Source organism: Hippoglossus hippoglossus, chromosome 18 (genome assembly GCF_009819705.1).
Source record: "Hippoglossus hippoglossus isolate fHipHip1 chromosome 18, fHipHip1.pri, whole genome shotgun sequence".
NCBI lineage: Eukaryota > Metazoa > Chordata > Actinopteri > Pleuronectiformes > Pleuronectidae > Hippoglossus > Hippoglossus hippoglossus.
The window spans coordinates 1,618,413-1,638,390 of record NC_047168.1 but is presented as its reverse complement, the minus strand read 5'-3'; the positions used below and the strand labels follow the sequence as shown (position 1 = coordinate 1,638,390).

General features: G+C 42.6%; 1 protein-coding gene across 1 annotated transcript in view; it reads right to left on the bottom strand.

The window, feature by feature from the left end:
- Window positions 1-19,978, bottom strand: part of adam19a (ADAM metallopeptidase domain 19a) — a 201,814-nt gene that overhangs the window by 16,866 nt on the left and 164,970 nt on the right. The window contains exons 13-17 of the mRNA XM_034615091.1: window positions 19,630-19,719; window positions 17,939-18,134; window positions 15,365-15,473; window positions 8,927-9,131; window positions 4,292-4,369 (exon numbers count right to left, since the gene is read on the bottom strand). Coding sequence (XP_034470982.1) covers window positions 4,292-4,369; window positions 8,927-9,131; window positions 15,365-15,473; window positions 17,939-18,134; window positions 19,630-19,719 — 678 coding nt within the window. The remainder of the gene's footprint in view (window positions 1-4,291; window positions 4,370-8,926; window positions 9,132-15,364; window positions 15,474-17,938; window positions 18,135-19,629; window positions 19,720-19,978) is intronic.

Below are 19,978 nucleotides of genomic sequence, written 5' to 3'. Positions count from 1 at the left end.
TACAAAAAAGCACACCCAACACAGGAGGAGACCCTGAGCTGGAAGGAAGGGAAAACCGTCTATTTAGAATAATCCTGACTCAAAGCCATTTCCATTATCCGTCACTGTTACAGAGAGAGAAGTGAACAAAAGGGACAAACAACACAAAACAACAAGGTAAAGAGAGGGGATTAAAGGAAGAGAGGATATATCTGTTTTTTTTTGTTCTCGCTCATAATATTTCAAATCCTAATAACACCCACTGGCTGGTGAGTGGCGTTCCTCATGCAGTACATGGGGAATTCTACAATTCTTCCTCGAGTCCGAGGAGAGTTAATTTTTGCCAAATGTAAAGACATTTCTCCAAGCATTGCTAAGATATAGCATTTACATGAATAGGACAGGGCATGGGGTCACAGTGACCTTAACCTTTGACCATCACATCGAGTCCAAGTGGACATTTGAGTCTTATTTGAAGAAACTCACTCAAGGTGTTCCCTTGACCCCGCGGATAGATGATGGATGGACAGACAGACAGAGGGACACCCTAGAAACCTAATACCTCCAGCTGCAGCTTTTGCCGGCTAGAAGGCATGATAAGCTGGATAATTCACTCAGTCCTGCCTGATGCTGTCTGACTTATTCACTCAGCCACTCCGAAGACGGAATATAGATGAAGCTCTTCACTGGAGCTCGCTTGACCTGTGGGGCTGACTCCTCCCTGCCTGTATCCCGCTTCCCGTGGCGGCAGAGCGCAGAGTTTATTCGCTCCTTCCGGATCAGTCTGGCACCACTGAAGGCGGCAGCTCCCTCCAAGACCACAATGACCTCAGACTCCTTTTCACCTCAGCCACTCTCCCACCTGCCCTCCCACTGAGCCTGTCATGTGGGAGTCAGACACGCCATCAGCGGCACACTCTGAACATTTCTTCACCGTCAACACGGACGCACGTCTTGTCCTGCTCATTGTCTTGTTGAACAAGTGCACAGTCAGGTTGCAGGGCACATAGATAATTAGCTCATCAGCTGTAGCACAAAGGTTAACACCAGTTAGTTCAGATGCATGAGTGGCCTAGTTCTTGTGTTTGCAACACCACCGCTAACACAATAGTGTCAGACCTCCGCTTGTAAGCTGCAGTTATCAGCGCAAATTTGTTTACATCATGTTTCTGTGCCTCTGCTGTCAAACAGCAGCCGGCACACTAACAGCCACTGAGATGAAAGCAGCGCATTTAAGGAGATATTGACTGCAAACAGAGATTACATGACTGAGTTACTGATTTCTGCTGTACTAAGATATCTTGCCTGTTAGTTTTATTTTTGCTCTGATGACACGAATGCACATCGATTGATCCACATCACAGACGAATGAAACTGATCATGTTTTGTGGTACAACATGAAAGTGGAAACTAAACAGTTCCCATTTGTACCTCAGACTGGCTTGCACATGTTCACACAGGAGCGCCCCAGAGGACTGAAAGGAAAAACTGTCGACTGTTAAATTCTAACAGGGTAAAATGAAGGTTTAATTTTTTCACTGCAGACAAAAATCTCAGCTGTCAGCATGTCGGCAACTTCGGTCTGGAACCCCCTACGCATTAAAAAGCCACACTGGTGGAACAATAATGGCAACTGCCATATTGCATTACACTGCTGTATTCTTTCCTGAGCCTGGTGGAGCAATATACAGAAAGATGACAAAGTAAATCTGAGTTTTCTGGGAAGAATCTACCCTTTTCAAAGTGCTGTCTAAAATTAAAACGACATCATTGAATTTTATACATCTTTACAGCTATTGTCAGATATACTTGGGTCTTTCTACAGAGTTGGTTCCAAGTCAGAGTTGGAAGTGTTGAAATGTACGTTAACATTTCTAGTAATTCTATATTTACAATGCATTCAGACAGTATTTAAATCCCTTCACCGTTACATGTTATGTAGTTAGTCTTATGATAACATCGAAATAATGAATCAATCTAAACTCAACACCCACACTGACAAGACAATTTTTGAATTATTTTCAAATGTATTTCATTGGGGAAACTGAATCATCCAAATGATATAGACATATGTTTTCAGACCCTTCGCTATGACACTTGGAATTTAGCACAGGAGAGCCATTGAGGCAGAGATGTGGGGGAAACAACAAATATATTTTGCTGCATTGAAGGTTCCCAAGAGTGACAATGGCCTCCATAATTCTTAGATGGAAGAAATGTGGACCACCAGGGCTGCTCCTCGAGCTGGTCGGCCTGCTCAAACTGAGCAGTCAGAAGGAGAAGGAGGTGACAGAGACCCCAAGTGTCACTCTGGCTGAGCTACAGAGGTCCTTTGTGGAGCATGGCTCTGTCCTCGTAATCGCAGCATATTGTGGATTGATAGTGGATGTTAGTGTCACAGCTTCAGTTTGAGAGTCATTCAGTTATGCCAGCAAATAAGCACACAGCAGGAAAGCCACTCATTACTTTTTTGGGAAAGGATTATTTCTATGTGCTTAAAGTGCCGTGCCACCTTCAGCACAATAAAGATAATGCCTCTAGACTGAAGACAAAAAGTCCAAAACTTGGAGAACAACATTTTTTTGAGTATATAGCTGACAGATAACATAGATATAATAAGATAATATAACAGAGAGTTTGCACACATGGAGCACAACAGAATGGCACAAAGAATAAACACTCTGCTATCTTTTTAAGGATTAAAATGAGGTTCAAAAGCACAGTTAAAGACCCCAAGGCCAAATGAAACCAAATTTCCCCAGTTTTAATCCTTATTCCTTCTCCTAATTGTTCATTTATCTCTTCTTTATGACAAATATATTTCACCAAAAAACATCATATTATATTCACATCTAAATACCGGTCTCTTCTCTTCATTTGAAAATGTAATCTTCCTCCCAGTGAGTATGACGTTTGCCACACAGCGTGCACAGCATCCTATGATTCATCAGTTAAATCCACAGGCGCAGGTGACAGTTGTTGCCATGACTTTCCACCTTGAGCTGCTAGTCACTACTTCTCTGCTTACGCACGCTCAGCGCTATTATGTACCAATATCCAAACTATTCCCTGTGTAGCTTCATGGTCCCACTAGACACACGTAAATACGTGGAATCAAACAGCTAGATGTGTGCTTCACGGGGTCTCGGACTGTGTTTTGAAGTGTGAGGCCAGTGATGGAACACACATAGAAGACAGCAGACCTCCCGCTTCCTTTCAGTCTACACCAGCCCCAGGACAGCAGCAGTGCCAACAGTGGGAATGACTGCCCTGCAGAGGGAACTGGGTTTTTTTTAACTGTCGCCACAAAAACTGCAATTTACAATGGCTCAGACCTGTGGTTCTATTATCCTGCAGTGGCACATTCCGAGCAGACCCAGGCTCAAGAAAACACAATTTACTGTGACGCTGAGGTTTTATTGATGATATTTTCCGATGTGACATCAGTCAGCGACAATAAACTTTGCCTGCAGTGTTTATCCTTGACGATGTTAAAGGCACGACAGAGGCCAGAGTTGTAAAAATGAAAAGTCCAGTTCCATCCGGGCGGACGGCTCACTGACTGCTCTCAGGAGACAGTTTGTATCTTATTGGAAATGGAGGACATCTCACTCTCTCTATAGAGATGGGATTTCCCATCAGTGACCACATCACTGTCTGGATTTCATTTGGTGTCAGCTAGCAAGGATGGGATACACTTTACAGCGGTGTGTGCACATCTGTCCATACAGTCAAGTTTTCATGCTCTGCACCTGCTCCTGCTGCACAAATTCCCTGAGATAATTTATATTTTGCTTGGAGCTAGCTTCAAGGACTGGTGGAAAATAACTATAGCATTATGCTAAAGCTCGTATTTAATGGATTTCCTTTGAAAAATCATTCAGTGGGTCAATGCACACATTCTCAACTTTAGATAGCACCTTCAGAGGTCAACTTCGGAGTAAACCGACAAAGAACTCCTATCTACATCCCCATCTTGTCTTCAAGTAACAAGTGTTTGAGTCCCAAACACTCCAGAGCTTGGTTACTGACTCATAAACTATGTATGATTCTTCCTTATCTGCCTCAGGCTTGCTTGTACTGCTCCAATAAATAGTTCATCACTTCAGTTGCTGTTGTATCCCAGCCATCTATTTTCCTGCCTTTCTCGGCAGACTTGGCGACAGAGCTGCAGAGCGCTACCTTTGCCCAAGGACACAGTGTGACAATAAGATTAGGGAGCCTTGCCCAGCAGCTAAGTGAGTTGAGTCAGTTGCATGACTCGGTGTGCTTGTGAGTGTGTGTTTGTGTGTGTGTGTATATGTGTGAATACCCCATTGCCATGACAGCGTGCGATGCATGTCCCCAGCTCGTTGAAAGAGGCATTTTGGCACCGGCGGTCTCGGCACACCTGTGGCAACACAAGCAGAAGGATCACATACTGTTATAAAGATTACAGTACACAAACACACACACACACACACACACAGACACACACACAGACAGAAACAAACACACACACAGGCTTTGATCGGCATGCTGCCAGTGCCCTTGGGCTTTGGAACAACCTGGCTGCCTGGGGAGTTTGGGCAAGCAGCATGAGAATCCTGTTTTAGATCAGAATTCTAAATTTAAATCAGAAATAGGAATTCAAAGATTGCAATGATGCTTTATTGAGCTGCTATTACCAAATGTGTTTCTCATTTTAATAACATTTTTAATTCACATTAGCAGTGTTATGATGTGTCCTTTTATTCTGAGCTTTGTCAGTCATCTATCCAACAGGGCTAGGAGAGGTCATTTGGGAATAGGCAGGAGTAGAGTCATTAGTTTTAGTCACTGACACTAATCTAGGATGAAAGGCATTAAAAAGGTACAAAAGAGCTGAAGTCTGTTGTTTTGTCAGTTCATGCTGTGTGGGGAGGAGGTGATGGATCGGAGCTGAAAACACAGATTTGAGTTGAAAATCCCAATTCTGTCAAGAGTGATCACAGTCAAACACAGGTCTACAAGTCATCTGCCTTCAAGTCCATACCCTTTTTTTCAAGTTTCCAGAAAATCTATAGCTGATGAACACAAGTGATACATTTCATAGCTAATTGTCAATACAGTCATTGCCTACCATGTGTGCTACTGGGTGCCAGTTTTGAGTGTGTGTGGAAATGTGTGTGGAGTCCTGCATGGAATGAGGCATAGCTCTATTTGCTGGTGTTTTCTGGAGTTGCATTGTGTTTGTGATGCTGTAAAAATTTGCATGTGGGTTACTTATTTGCAACCTCTACCATAAATGTCTTAAACTTCTGCAAACAGTTTGCCCAAAACACAAATGCAGATTCATGAGCTTGAGAGATTTTGAGCTTCAGGCTGGCTATTTTCAAGTCTTTATGCAAAACTAGGGAAACAATGTTCTGAGAGTGTTGCTCTGATAGAAAAAAATCCTTTTCATTTTCTGAAAATAGACTTTGATTATCATTTAACCATCCAAGATGTGAAACGATGTTATACGTTTCTGTAGAAGCAACAAGTCTGTATGACTACATTTGAAGAAAAACGTGTTTCACTCATGATGTTAAGGAGAAGTACTACAATCCCAACATCGAAGCAACATCTCTGATTGGTGGAGCTCGCGGTTACCCTGGACAATTTCACCACAACCGTAAATAAATCCTGATTTCCATTTATAAAATACTGTGCTTTTTTAGGGATGAGGGAAATAGACCAAGGGACAAATCAGTTCATGTATGTGAGAGTTAGTGAGGGCCAGTATGACAGACAAGACTTACAAGGTAGCTTAACACTTTACATATGAAACACTATATACAAACACACAAGACACAAACTACAACATATGACAACACTATATTAATATATTAATAACAAGGTGAAATTACAGAAGCAGCGCTGGAAGATGTTGGAAAAGGGTTTATGGGGTGCTATTTCCTTCACTCTCAAAATAATGATGTACACAGATTTGTACCTTTGCCTTTTTTTCATTTTCCAATATAGTTTTTGAATCTGATTGTTTTATCTTTAATTTACTAGCGGAACCAGAGCCGTTCAAAAGGTGGGCACTCAATGTTCGGCTCCATTAATATATAAGACATTTACTGCTATTAGATGTTGAACTAGCACCAGCATCTTGGACCAAAGCAAATGATCCCCCCCCCCCCCCTCTGTGTGAAACATTTCGGTTCATGAAGATGATGAAGATGATGAAGACAGGTCTTTAAAACTTATATAAGGACTGCAGTCAGCGACCCAGGGCTCTGCACCTTCTCCGTGGGCCTATGCAGAGAATAGAAGTTGCTGAGCATGGCTGGCATCATTGCATAGCTACGCTGTATACAGCCCATAGACTGATTTTATGTTTACAACCGAGACTACTGCAGAGCCATCTGACCAGGGAGTAAAGCTGATGTTAGTCTAACTGATGTTACATGAACATTGGATGTGGGATCTCGTATAGTGTCAAAGGAGCTTTTGTCTGAGCTGTTTGATCTAAAAAAAACTAGTTTCTTCAGTAGAGGGCTTCTTTCAGCTGAATGCTGTACTGCAGTCTGACATCTAACTTGGGACAGGGCCAAAGTGGTTTCACAGGGAGGGCGTCACCTGCACTAACATTCACGCACAGATGCACTAACATGGCCACATGCCTGGACCAATAAAATAAAAAGAGGCTCAGATCACAACACACACAGAAGAATTTACCCCACTATATCTTTATCTTTATCTTTATACTCAAAAGCTGTTAGCTGCTGTATTTGTGATTAAATGACATGTAAATTAGAATCTCCTATCTCATTCTTAAGAAGAACACTAATACGTGCTTTTCTTAAAATTCCCCAACTGTTTCTTTCACAGAGGAATTTTAGGTGTTGTAGCTTTTCCACACCACTCTACATCATACGAAGACATAATCAATTACAAATGATTGGCTGGCAACATTCAAAAACAATGTTGTCTGGATAAGGTTTAAAACTTGGAGAAAAACACCAGACTTAACTTCATAGACCTCCTGAAAGGGACACAGTGGCAATGGTAGAAAAGTGAAACCATCAGGGAGACTGTTTTCTTCCTCCTAAGTTGCTCACACAGTCATATGCATAGTTTCAGCGATACCTGGCCTCCACCAGCTCATCCTCTTTTCTATCCAACTACAACTTGACAAGCTCAACTTGAGCCTCATTCAGATGTCAGTTCAGCACCTCCTCAGATCTGGATACGTGGCCATCTGCTCAAATCATCACCTCATCAAAGAGTCAAGTCTGTGCTCCATCCTTCATCATCATCCCCACCAGCTCAAATCAAAAGCTCCTGATGCATTGTCCCATTGTGTTCTACTTCCTGCTGGGGTCGAAAGCTCCAAAGTCTATTTCACAATGAATCATTTATCATTCTAATTTACTCTAAAAGCCTCTCCTGACTGAAACAAACTTTCACACTATGTACAAAACAGCACAACTCTTCAGGAGCAGCACATGTCTGTTCTTAGTTGGGTCATAGTTGAGCACTGTTTTTCTTTAGCACTCCATCACTGTGTGTTACCGCTAATATTAGTTGGTACTGTATCGCCTGCTATGCCTGTTCTTGCTATTGTTAGCAGGGGAATCAATTTGGTGTAGGTGATTGTGCGGCCGTGTGATTAGAAGCGGCCGCTTTGTGCATTTATGGCTGACAATAGGCCAGTTCAATATGATGACTCGAAATTCATCTGGCTGGATGGCAGACAATATTCTCTGCTGCCTATTTATAATATATTACTCATGCAGCACTATTCAGTTCTGCCCGCACAATAGCCGAGATGGAATTCAAGTGGCTGGGATATGCTGCAGAGGCAAAGCAATATAGACAGAGCAATAGAATTTACTGGCGGAAAAAAGGGGGGTGCAGATATCACTCAGTGTGTGTGCATTTTTATATATTTATAGGAATCTCACATGCATAATTCAGCTTGTATTTTGTATGGTTTTTGTGTGTTTCTGTAGGTGGGTTTACTTGAGAGATGCACTCAATGCAGCAACTGGATTGAAAATGGGTTTCAAACAAGCACCTGACACAGCACAGACCTTCTCCCACTGACACTTCGTTTTGTACAAATTGGACTCCAGCGGGAGAATATTAATAACATGATCTTTTGAAGGTATAGATGATGGGTTTTCATCCTTATCCGTTTGAGTAAACCTTCCAAAGTTGTTTTAGTAGGGAGACAACGTTTGCATGCAGGATGCTGGAGTGAGGTTTGGGGATAACTTCCATTTTTTGAAGCAAATCCTCATGAATCATGTTCAGCTTTCAACCTTTTTAACTGTAACTGAAAAAAAACCTCAAATTAAGCTGCAAATTCAAAATTAGTTTTGTTACTTCCCAGATAACCTGGCACCCTGAACTGAAAACACCAGCTACAGTTCATATCACATAGCTAAACATGTCAGAGCATTACATGGTGCATGTAAACACATTGTATCCCATCACTTGAGATATTGTAACTCCTAAAAACAGTACCAGAGTAAAAGAAGAGATAAGCCAAGTGAACTACATTCATATCCTGACAGGAGGGTGGAGACACTGCTCTGGCATTTTGTTTCCTGGATTGAGAACACAGGTGTGATTGACATGTGTTGTGCAGTCAGTTTCTTCCTCCCTGCTCACAGCTCTGTTGCAGCCCAGCTCAGAGTATCGGGCGGAGGTGCCTGTTCTCGGCAGGTGGCCCGATACATGTGTTGAGCCAAGTGTTGTTGCTGATCAAAAACCCTGTTAACCTCATGGGCACTCCATAGTGAGACGCAGGAAAACTCCTCGTTCTCTTAGAAAATTAGATTTACTGCTCCAAATGAGTGTTGGATAATAAGATTAAAATTAGTTTGCAACTTTGACATATGCACGACAACTATAACTTCATCATTTTCATCACTTCATTGACAGACATGTTGCCCCCCCCCCCCCGTAACCCAGCCCATTGTGGACAAACCTTGCCCTCTCCGCACTTGGTGCCGGTCATGACGAGGCCGGGGTCAGGCAGGTCGCCCTGGCCGTCCTGGGTGCTGTAGACGTAGGTACCGCGGCACTTCACCTCGATGCCGTCTGTCCTGATGGTGGTGTCGATGGAAACAGCGTTGGTGCCTTTGGGCTTTTTGGCGGCACTGTGGCACTGAATCTTGCCGCACTTGGCATCGCTGGACAGAGATAAAAGCACACAAAGAAATACTTTACTCTTGGATGGCGAGCCAGTCGAGCATCTCTGCTCTGCTTTACTCATATCTGTCATCATATCAACATCCTTATCAATATGTATCAGCAGGTCAGAGCCCCCCGGAGCTGAGCTTTGTCTCCTTCAGTATTATATCATCAGAGGAAAAAAACGTCCCATTGTGTCTTCTTTTATTGTACTCCACTTTGGTCGACTGTGGTTGTTTCTATTTTAGACACTGACTTTGCCATTGATAATGACCATCATTAATAATAACCATGGATCGCTGACGAGAGGTTGGAGAAGTGAAGAGTTGAAACCAGAAAGCCACTACTCTGACTCGTTGACATTATTATATATTATTATTATAGTACCACATGTAGCCTTCTGTATTAACAAGTAATATTAGTTATTTCGTTTTTAGCATTTAGGCCGGATGGTTTTAATATTTGTGACAAGTGTCTGTAAGATTACTATGATGTGTTTCCCTGCAGAGCATCAGTGTCCCATTAGCTGCTCTTGCCGTGGGATTATTCCATTTGCTTGTTTGGGGAATTTCCTTTTGTCTAGTCCGCCCTGGCAAGTGAGCCGGTAGCAAGCAGAGAGATGATGGTATTGACTTTGGGGCGGATTAGTTATCTTTTCTTGAGTTTTGTTTGTTTGTTATTCTGTTGTTTGCTTCCCCCCCACGAACCAATTACCTTGGTCTTGTAAATCCCAGCCAGACAGTCAGGCCGGGCTTAAGATGTGACATGTTTGTTCATTGTTTGCAGTGGAAGAATCACGCGGGTAACATTAAATGTGTTTATTCACTTAGTGTGCGAAACGTATTGATTGCTGTGAACACGGTGTGATGGGGTCATTCCTCAATGCTCGTGACTTGCAGTGAGTGTAACAGTTGAATGGTTAAAAAAACTACATTGAACATGATGTGTTCAAATGTGGTTGGTCAGTAAATGATCTGTATTTATATAGCGTTTATATATAGTCTTGATGGCCACTCATAGCTCTTTGAGTGGCCATCACAAGACACACAAAATGGGGGAAACTGAGTTCAAACCGCCAACCTTCTGGTTATTAGACGACCCGCTCTAACTGAGACACAGTCACCCATCAGTCACACATGTTTGTCCTGTTGTAGTGTAATCAACATACATGTAAATCCTTCCGGATGGTATGTGTATAGCTACTAAAACCAGTCTGGTACCTGTTACATGGACAAACAGTGTCTGTCTACACAATCAGAGGTGTGATGGTTTGTGTGAGGGAGGTCTGGTATATAGCCTGGATTATTGTCTCAGTCCCAGAGTCCTGTAGATGATGCTGCTGCTGTAAGAACAGCTGAGAGGTGATCTTTTTGTCATGAGCTCTGAGTCACCACTTCACACTCAGCTAAAAGCTAAAATCGAGAATTTGTCTTGTTTAATTTTTATCAATAAAGAAGACAAACTCTCTCTGATCACTATTTTTAAACGTAAATGTACATCAAATATACCATCTTGCTCATCCATGTAATTATCCAGTCAGTCACATCCTGCAGATATAGGTCAGGAGCTTGTTCACTTTAACCATCACAGTGATGCAAAATGTGACTCTCAGTGGTTTGGACGATGGTGTGTGATTGTTGGCTGGTTTGAGTGTGGCCGAACCTGCTGATCTCCCGAGATCGCAACAGACCTTTTTATTAAGAATGGAGCTAAAAATAAGAAAGAACATCCAGTGAGCTGCAGCTCTGTGGACGTAAACATCTTGCTGATGAGGGAGGTCAGAGGGGAATGGTCACACTGGTTGGAGCTGATATAAGGGCCACGGTGACTCAGGGATATTTCGGCTGGCCCTCACCCTGACTTAAAGGTCTAAACTGCAGCGATAACAAGACAGATACATCTGGTGTGTGTGTGAATAAGTCAGCAGGGACACTGACTCCAGCATTTCTGGGTCTTCAGTGAGAATATCAATGATGATTTTTGGAGTGGATGTGAATTTACTGTTGACTTCATTCTAACATGAGGGAAATGATGATGAAGGGAAAGGCTCTAGATATGTCCGAACCCCAGAGAACCATTAAAAAAAAAAAACAGATCAACTGTGTGGGGCTGTAAATGGAATTCATGCCTCTTAAGGCAAATGTTATACTTCTGCCTTGTACGGCGTATAGCCTGACGTGCACCGCTTTAGAAATATAATTAACAATAAGTGTCACCAGCTAACTAACACAACACAGTGTGACGGAGAGCAACAACATCCATCTCTCAGTGGCCGGATGAGCAATCACTACATAGCAATTTTCTTTCTGCCTCCACCTTTAAATCTGACCACTTATTTTTATTTCAGGCACTGTCCTCTCCGTCTCATTAACCGAAGCAGCAACTTGTTACCACTAAGCCCATTTTCTTTAAGTTCTAATAATGCCACTGCTGTGGCCAACAACAATATGTGTGACTCACAAGCACCTCCATGTCAGCGTCAGAAAGGTTGTGCTTCTTGCTTGATGCCATGACTCAGTCAGGGTCATTATAGACGTCAACATTCATGGGGGGGATTTGCATTGACCATTTATGGTTGAATGCAAGCGCGAGGAGAGCAGGATGTGAGGCATATCCGTGTACGCACGTTTCCCGGGGGACTTGGATTTACGAAGCAAACGTTTGCGTGTGGAGGCGGAGAGACAACACTAACAAGTACGTCATCCAGGGGAATCACATACTGTACATACGGCCACATGCAGGGACCTACCATAGACCAGCCAGCTGCCATTGTCTACCAACATTTCATACAATAAAAAACATATATGTATGTGAGGCGTGAATGTATTTGTGTCTGACTCTGAATACCATAAATAAATACATATTAAATCATGTGTGAGAAATTTAGGGTGCATGTGCAGAATATACAATGAGGAATTCAAAATGTTGTGGTACTACATTTTTACACCATTACTTATTTTTTGGATTCAAAAAAGGACACGACAAGACAAGCTGTGGCCCAGGAGATATAGCAAGTTCGATCCCCGTCTCCACAAATCCACTGCAAAGTGAGCTCAGGCAAGATACTGAACCCCAAATTGCCCCCGACGGCTGTGCCAGCGGTGCATGATTGATGTGTAATAGAGAAAGTGCTGCACATAGACGCACTGTAGGAATGTGTGTGGGAGTGGGTGAATGACAAAACTGTACTGTGAGGTGGTCATCAAGACTGGAAAAGAGGACTATAAATACAGAGTGTTTAGAAGATAAGATCAGATAGATAAGATGAGATAGCCTCGGACACCTACAGGTAACATTTACACATAGTGCAACAAAAAGCAATGCTGCAACATACAGCTATTTCAACCTTGGAGGTGAGAGGGGCTTTAATGGACAGGGGGGGCAAAGGAGTGTATGAAACAGTGGTGCTTGTACCATCTGTCTGAGGTCTGAGGGGAGGAGCTGCTATTCATAATGGAGGGATGTTAATGGACTGCCATAATTTCCATGGCCGTGTGTTTAAGTCGGCTGTTCTGAGCCTTTGACCGTACTGTCAAGTGGCCAAACCGTGCATTGCAGCGCAGCACGCTCTCATGCTGCTGCATGATAGACGAGAAGCTGGGCTCACACCAGAGGTTCTGAGCCTCCTCAGGAAGAGAAGCCTGGAGCAAACCTCCCTCACATGGACCTTCCGCACCCCTCACAGCAAAAGAGATTATTTTGTTTGTATTTATGAGAAGTTTCTTTTGTTCCCCTTCATGTTGTACCAAATACAACGAATTCCATCAGTATTGCACGATGCACAACTGTATGAATTGTTAAAACAAATCAGAGTTTCCATATTCCTACATTTGTCCATTCCTAGATGGCAGGTGTGAGGCTTTTAGGAGGCAAGAGTCATATACTTAATGTTTTTGTCAGCATCTTCATCTTCTTGATTAATATGCAGATTCAAACTGGTAAATGAAAATAAATACACACACACACACGCACACGCACGCACACACACACACACACACACACACACACACACACAAACACTCAGTGTGTCCTATGGAAAACAATTGGATCAGAGAATGATGGGCGGATAGCAGCTGTGTGTAGATTATTCACGTTTTAATAACAGGCAGATAGTCATTAACATATCCTCTTATCAGCACTGTGACTCAATTCGGCCAGAAAAACACTCTAATGACTCCTGTGGGACTTCATAATAGATTAGGGCAGCAGTGGATCATACAAGGCGGCCGTCAGCCACCTTAATCCATGAGCTCATTTACATAACTAAATCGCTAATTTGGCTCCATTAATTTGCTCTGGCAGAGTTCCATGGTAACAGTCTCTGAGCGACCTGTGCTCACAATGTATGTTGGGCCTGGCTCTGCAATGTGAGGGAGATTGTGTGATGAAACGAAACTCAGCAAAGGTGTGCGTGCAAACAGCAGTATGAATTTGAAAAGAACAAAATGTTGACATATGATGACTACATGGCTATAGAAGTGAAGTGTAACTGTGGCTTTATTATCGTATCGTTAAGGCTGCATCTTATTATTTTGTGTAGAAGAATAGAACAGTTTCCTTTTGTGTACACTAAGGAGAATCATTCAAGTAGATTGTTCACTCTCCTTTTTAGCTCATGTTTGGTCTCCACCAACACTGCAGAGGAAATATCTGGTTCTTCAGCAGCTAAATGTTTCACCAGCTGCTCTCTGACTGTGTGTGTCTGCTGTTTGTACATGAGCAGGTAGTGGACGGTGGCTTCACCTGAGCTCCTTCACTGGAAACAGCTGTTACTGGTGAACAAAACGCTGATGTGAACATTTTGAAACTGACGCAGACAGTAAACATGAGGGCTGTTAAACCAAAACAACGAGCTGAAAGAGGCTGAAAAGCTCTGTAGACCTGAAGGGAGTTGAGCCCTTTGTCCACTGGTCAAAAAACCCACCAACACCCACTAACATCAGACTTTCTGCAATGGGAATGGATACACTCATCAATCACTCCCGGGTCTGTAGTAAAGACACTTTTTTATTGACTCTGGTAGCGATCAGCAACAATGGAAACATGACACCCAGGGTGAACGCACTTATTTCTTCTCCCTCTTCTATATCTCTTTTTTTAAATCTTGAGAAAAACCTTTAACAGCAATGTTTTACTTTGTATTGTGCAAAAATGCAACAGTGGCAAGACGGTGAGGTGAGAGAGAGCTTCTCAGTTTCCGACGCATTTGGGATGTCGAACATGATTCACCGGGGGAACAGCACAGAGGCAATCTCCTCTACTGGCTTCAGAAAGGAGTCAGTTACCTTATTTTAGGTTTAAAAACCGTGCCTGCTAATTTTGGTGTAAAAGAGGCACTGATGAAAAATCTCTGTGGGTTAAAGAAACTGCACCACATGCCCTTTTTTTGAAAAAGGAAGGAGCAGCTCTGCAGAGGGTCATCAAAATGGCCCAGAGCGTCATATGACTCGGCTTCCAGCAGCGGACGATCTATCAGGCCTGGTGTCAAACATCAGCAGTGTCGTGTGCATGTTAATGTATGTTCCCGTCTTCTTTCTCCAGGGTCCACCTGCCCCCTCATACACATGTAGAAGGGTTAGGGTTGTGGAGGTTTGAAGCAGGGATTGGAGACTGAAAGCAGCTGGAGAAGCAGACTGGCCAGAGAGCCATGTGGCAGCGTGGGTGTGTACAGGATTTGGTAGGTGATTCCCTTTGTTTGGAACATGGAGACTTATGATTTAACTCTGGGCTTACTTTGCACTAACTGTGTTATCCGTTATGGGTACTGGCCTCCCCCTTCTGTAGAGGTTTAGTTAGGTTTGGTTATGTTGAACACACATTATTTTGTCATAACTTCAGGTCTGTGTCTTCCTTTCGATCTGGATCTATGTCATTCGTCTTACTCTCTTCATTGCCCTGGACACCTTGCATGGTAAAAATGCTGAAAGTTAAATGTTAAAAGAAAGAAACAAGAAAGTCAATATGATAAGACACTAACGCCCTGTAAACACTAATGGATATTTTGCAAAACACACTTCTTCCTCTGTGTGAGAGCCTCTCGTCTACATGCAAACAATCAACTATACATTGTTTTGCAACTAAATTTAGGATCACTGCACCATATAACCGACATGAACAGACGCCTGCCTCACCCAATATTATTTGTGTGTTCTTCTCTGGTGTTTTATGTGGACAGAGATTCTTTTTTTTAAACAGAGGGGAAAAAATCTGTTAAAAAAATTGGAACTCTTACCTTTTCGCACACTTCATGTAGTTGCCGTGCTCATCTTTCCCACAGTTTCCGAAAGCGTTTCCTGCAGCGTTGACGTCTTCGAAGCAGGCGTCATGGGCGGGCCGAGCTCCTGAAAAGACAGTGCATTGCATCAGGAGTCTGGCTCCTTTAATGCTGCTGCTAACAGTGTTAGCAATGACCTTCACAACTGATGGTTGCATCCTGACTTACGGAGCTCATGGCAACAGACACGGACACCGCTAATATAGGTCTGAGGAGCCTGCTTGTGCACTGCAGAGATGAGGTGCTCACCATGTACACTGTGCAACCCCTCTGCGCAGAAAAGACATTTGCAGGAACAGACAGGCATTTTGTGAAATGTGCTTGTTTGGTGTCTGAGCCAGAGTCAAATGAAAAGATCAATATTCATCTCATCCACTGCCTGGAGAATCCAAAGTCAGCTGTAGGCTTTGCTCACAGTGGAGTTTAAACAGATTAAACATACTGTTGGATACTGTGTTTACATATACACCCACTCAGTTTGTAAGCAACACTTAAACTAATGCAGTCTAAAACAGTCACAATGAGGGTGAAGCAAATATTACAACTACCTCTCTGTATAACACAAACTAAAACCTGACCATATAAATGTATCATCACCTGTATTAGTGCTCGTTTAGGTGTGAGGGAGGTGTTCCTAATAAACTGCTAACTCTTGACTAATTAATAATAATAATTTATTGACTAATAAATCTGCTGCTACTCCCCTCAGCTAACACTTTTCACAAAACGTCTAATTGTTAGTTGACATCACATCTATTTGCTGATGCATTGGCATATGGCAGCTCTAGTAACCTAAGTATACTGGCGGTTCAGTGGAATGTTTACCGACCTCAGGGGACACAGATAAGTGACAGAGATTGCTGTGGTATCGCCTAAGGCCCTGTCCAGACCTGATGTTAACATCTGTCCCGATCGGATCACCTGAGACAGACGGTGACGACAGGGCCACAGTTGAAAAGAGTGATGGAGTATCAGGGCAATGCAGAGGGGAAGATGAATCTGACGTGTCAGGAACAAAGAAGAATTCATTTGAGATGTTTTGAGAATAAAATCGTTGCATTTTAAGGATTTTAAGGATTTTTTCTTTCTATCTTAGTAAGCAGGATGATGAAAAAACTACTTGACGGTTTACTACAGAGCTTGAAGGGAGGATGTAGTATGGGTTAGCGAAGAACATATCATATTTTTGTGCAGATCTGAATAAATGGGTAAATGCAGGGATTTAGTTTCATGTTCTTTGCATTTCCCACAGAATTTATTCAATCTATAAAGGGCTATGTGGCAGGAGTGCACGGACGTCCGTATCACGAGCAACAGCTTCCAGGTGACAGGTGCACAGACTGAAGAATGACAGACACATTCTTGCATTAGAGAGAAAACGGCCTTGCATGCCACTCAACTCAACGACCGGTCTGATTGTCTGCATGGACAGGAACCACTTTATGGACGACAGCGCAAGTGAGCACACAGCAATTAGTACTGCAAATAGTACTGTAAAGATATCAGCAAAGGAGCAAATTACTAAGATAGAGATCTATTCTGCAATTATGGGCAGTGTAAAAAAAAGTTTGGTGTATTATGACACTGTGGCAGGACATATTAGAATATCGGGGGCCACCACTGTCCAGATAATTAATGGGAAACACTGCTTTGACATGGCCTTAGGGCATTAGTCTTGGTGAGTGATGCACGCTCTGTGCACCCTTCTAGTTTAATGTATTTCTAAGTTAACTTCATATAATTTTTTATACTTCAAACAATCTGTCTTTGTTCACCTCCACCTCACTCACAAGCTCCTTGATTTTAGTGCCGGACAAGTTGTGCTTCTTCTTCTCTTTCTTCTTCTTCTCATCGCTCCATGTAATGATTCATCATAAAAACCCATTGATCATCAGAGTCATTTCAGATTCACGAGGTGCTTTGCATTGACCATTTAATTTGATTTATAAAGGGAATACTGCCTTTTTCTGCTTGTGTGTAATTATTCCAAGGTGTAAGATGACCTGGCTTGAACGGGAGATGGACCTCTGATTGGTTTATTTGTCTATTATATAATAGACAAAGTAAAAACCATTAAGAAACAGAATGTACTTTCTCTATGTGCTGGAGACCGCGAGCTTAGATTGTTTGAATGGAGCAACGTTATGAAAACGCAGATGATGTGTGTCATCTCATGTTGCTTTAATCTCCAGTGCTTCGGCACAAAGACTGTCGTACTTTCACATCTGACAGAGAAAAGGAACAAGAATGTCAAACTTTGATGAGGTTTTTTTTTAACTCGGTGAGCTAATCTCTGGAAAACACTGAAGTATAAATACTGTGGCAGTTACACTGTAGTTTAAAACACTTTGAATTACTAATATTGGCCACTGGTGCAATATACCCTAAAACAAAACCTCCACTTGTAAATATCTGATTTTGAAATGTTTACAAAGGCTCAACACTGATTTGAGGGTATGATTATCACTAGAATATTCAGTGTGGGTCTTTAAGTGTGTGGTTTGCATTGGGCCATCATTGACTCTTCATTACCGTAGCCCCAAAGCTGCAGGCACTGCTGTTCGTGGGTGAGGCACATGCCGTTGTAGCAGTAGGCGAGTCCGTACTGACAGGAGGAGCCGTCCAGCAGGTAGACGTTGGAGGGACAGTAGGGAGAGGCCCCCGTGCAGTACTCTGGCAGGTCACATGCCCCCGCTGGCCCCCGGCACATGGTACCCGCCTGCTTCAACTGGCACAGTGAGGGGACAAGAGGGGAGGAAGGGGAATGGGGGAGGGGGGGAGGAGTGAGTGAGGAAGATGCAAGGTGAGGCCTTTCCTGTAAAAATCTGCTCGTAAAAAATATTGTTTTCAGACATTTAGTTTTTCAACTGAAGCTGTTTGAATGGGGAATAATCCCAAATAATTGTGGAGCTAATAAATGATCACAAACTAATATCAGTAGTATCATTATACTGTTTTTGGACCATGGAACAGCAAAAGACAGTCAGACACATACAACACACTACATACACAGACTTTAACACTAAGAATGAATAGAAATATATGGACAGAAGCCAAATGACAAAAGCATTAATTGTATTACTTTGCTTTCTGTTCCCAGAGTCAAAACTAAACACGGAGAAGCAGCATTCAGTTTCTTTGCTCCACATTTGGGGAACGAGCTCCCATGGAAACTGCAGGTCCGCTGCAACTCTTAGTTTTTTCAAATCATCTTTAATTTTTTTTATTTATTTATTATTCTGTATTTTACTCCTTTTTTATTTTCTTATGTTGCTTTTACAATTTGTCACAATGCCTTTTACAACTTATGTAAAGCACTCAGAATTTCCAAGTTGTTGAAATGTGCTGAACAATAAACTTGCCTTGCCTTTGCCTTTGTTTAATGGGCAGGTGAATACATTGCTACAAACTCATTCAAACGCTACAAACGCTTTCTTCAAACCGGCAGAACTTTAAAAAAAAAATTCTAGTGTATTACATTTTTCCAACTCACACCACTTTACATCTAAAGTAATAGATGTTTTGGCTGCTTGTCAACGGGATGAAAAAGGAATTTTGCTCTTGTGAGACTGATAGAGTGTTTTTGGCACGTCTCAAATCCAGGGACATTACTCCACCTTTCCATCACACAGTCATTGACGCTTTGTTTTCGTTCAGGTATCGGGGGGAATTTTGAAAAGGGGTTAAAACAGCAGCAGAACTGAAGAAAGCTATGCAAGACGTGAATATGCTAAAACTTATGTATAATGAAATATCAAAACGACACGTGAAGTAAGAGGGACAAATGTGTTGAAAGATTGACAATACCGCAATGACAATAACACTAACAAACAGTGGCGTGGAGCTGCAGCTCTCCTTGTGCACACAGAAGAAGTTAATATCATCCCCAGTATGTGCCTCTGCTGTCAGCGCCCCGGCTCAGTAAAACTCACACGGCTGTGTGCTACAATGGGCTGTCAGGATTTGCATTTCAACAGGGAGATGAGACGAGATGAAAAGTGTTGGTGTGATGTGAAGACGACGAGCCCCGCTGCGATGGGAGCTGACACGCTGCGGGTACAGTATGTCAACACACTGACACGATGACTGACAGTGAACTAATGATACTGAGATACTACTGTACACCAGTTCAGCTCCCTCCTACGCCACTCTGCCTGCACGTGTGGATGTGTGTGCGTGTGTGTGTCTGTGTGTGTGTGTGCGTGTGTGTGTGTGTTTCTTACTTTGCAGCCCTCGCAGCACACTCCGTGGGCACACTGAGCCTCTGCCTTCAAGGTGCAATTATTGGCATTGCAGCAGTCGTTGGTGCATTCCTGTAACACACAAAGCCATCATATCAGTGGGGTGAAGCTTGTAAACGTACACACCCACGCGCCTGATCCCAGTCAAATGGCGCCTCTTCTAATAGAACTTGTCACTATTTATCTAAAGAATGTTAATGAATCATTTACTAATGCTTTATATATCATTTTATAAGTCATTCATGAGCCTTTGTTACCAGTTTATTATATTTTATTCTACCTATTGAGTAGTAAATTATGTCAAGTTATTTAGTGGAGAGTTAAAAAAGGC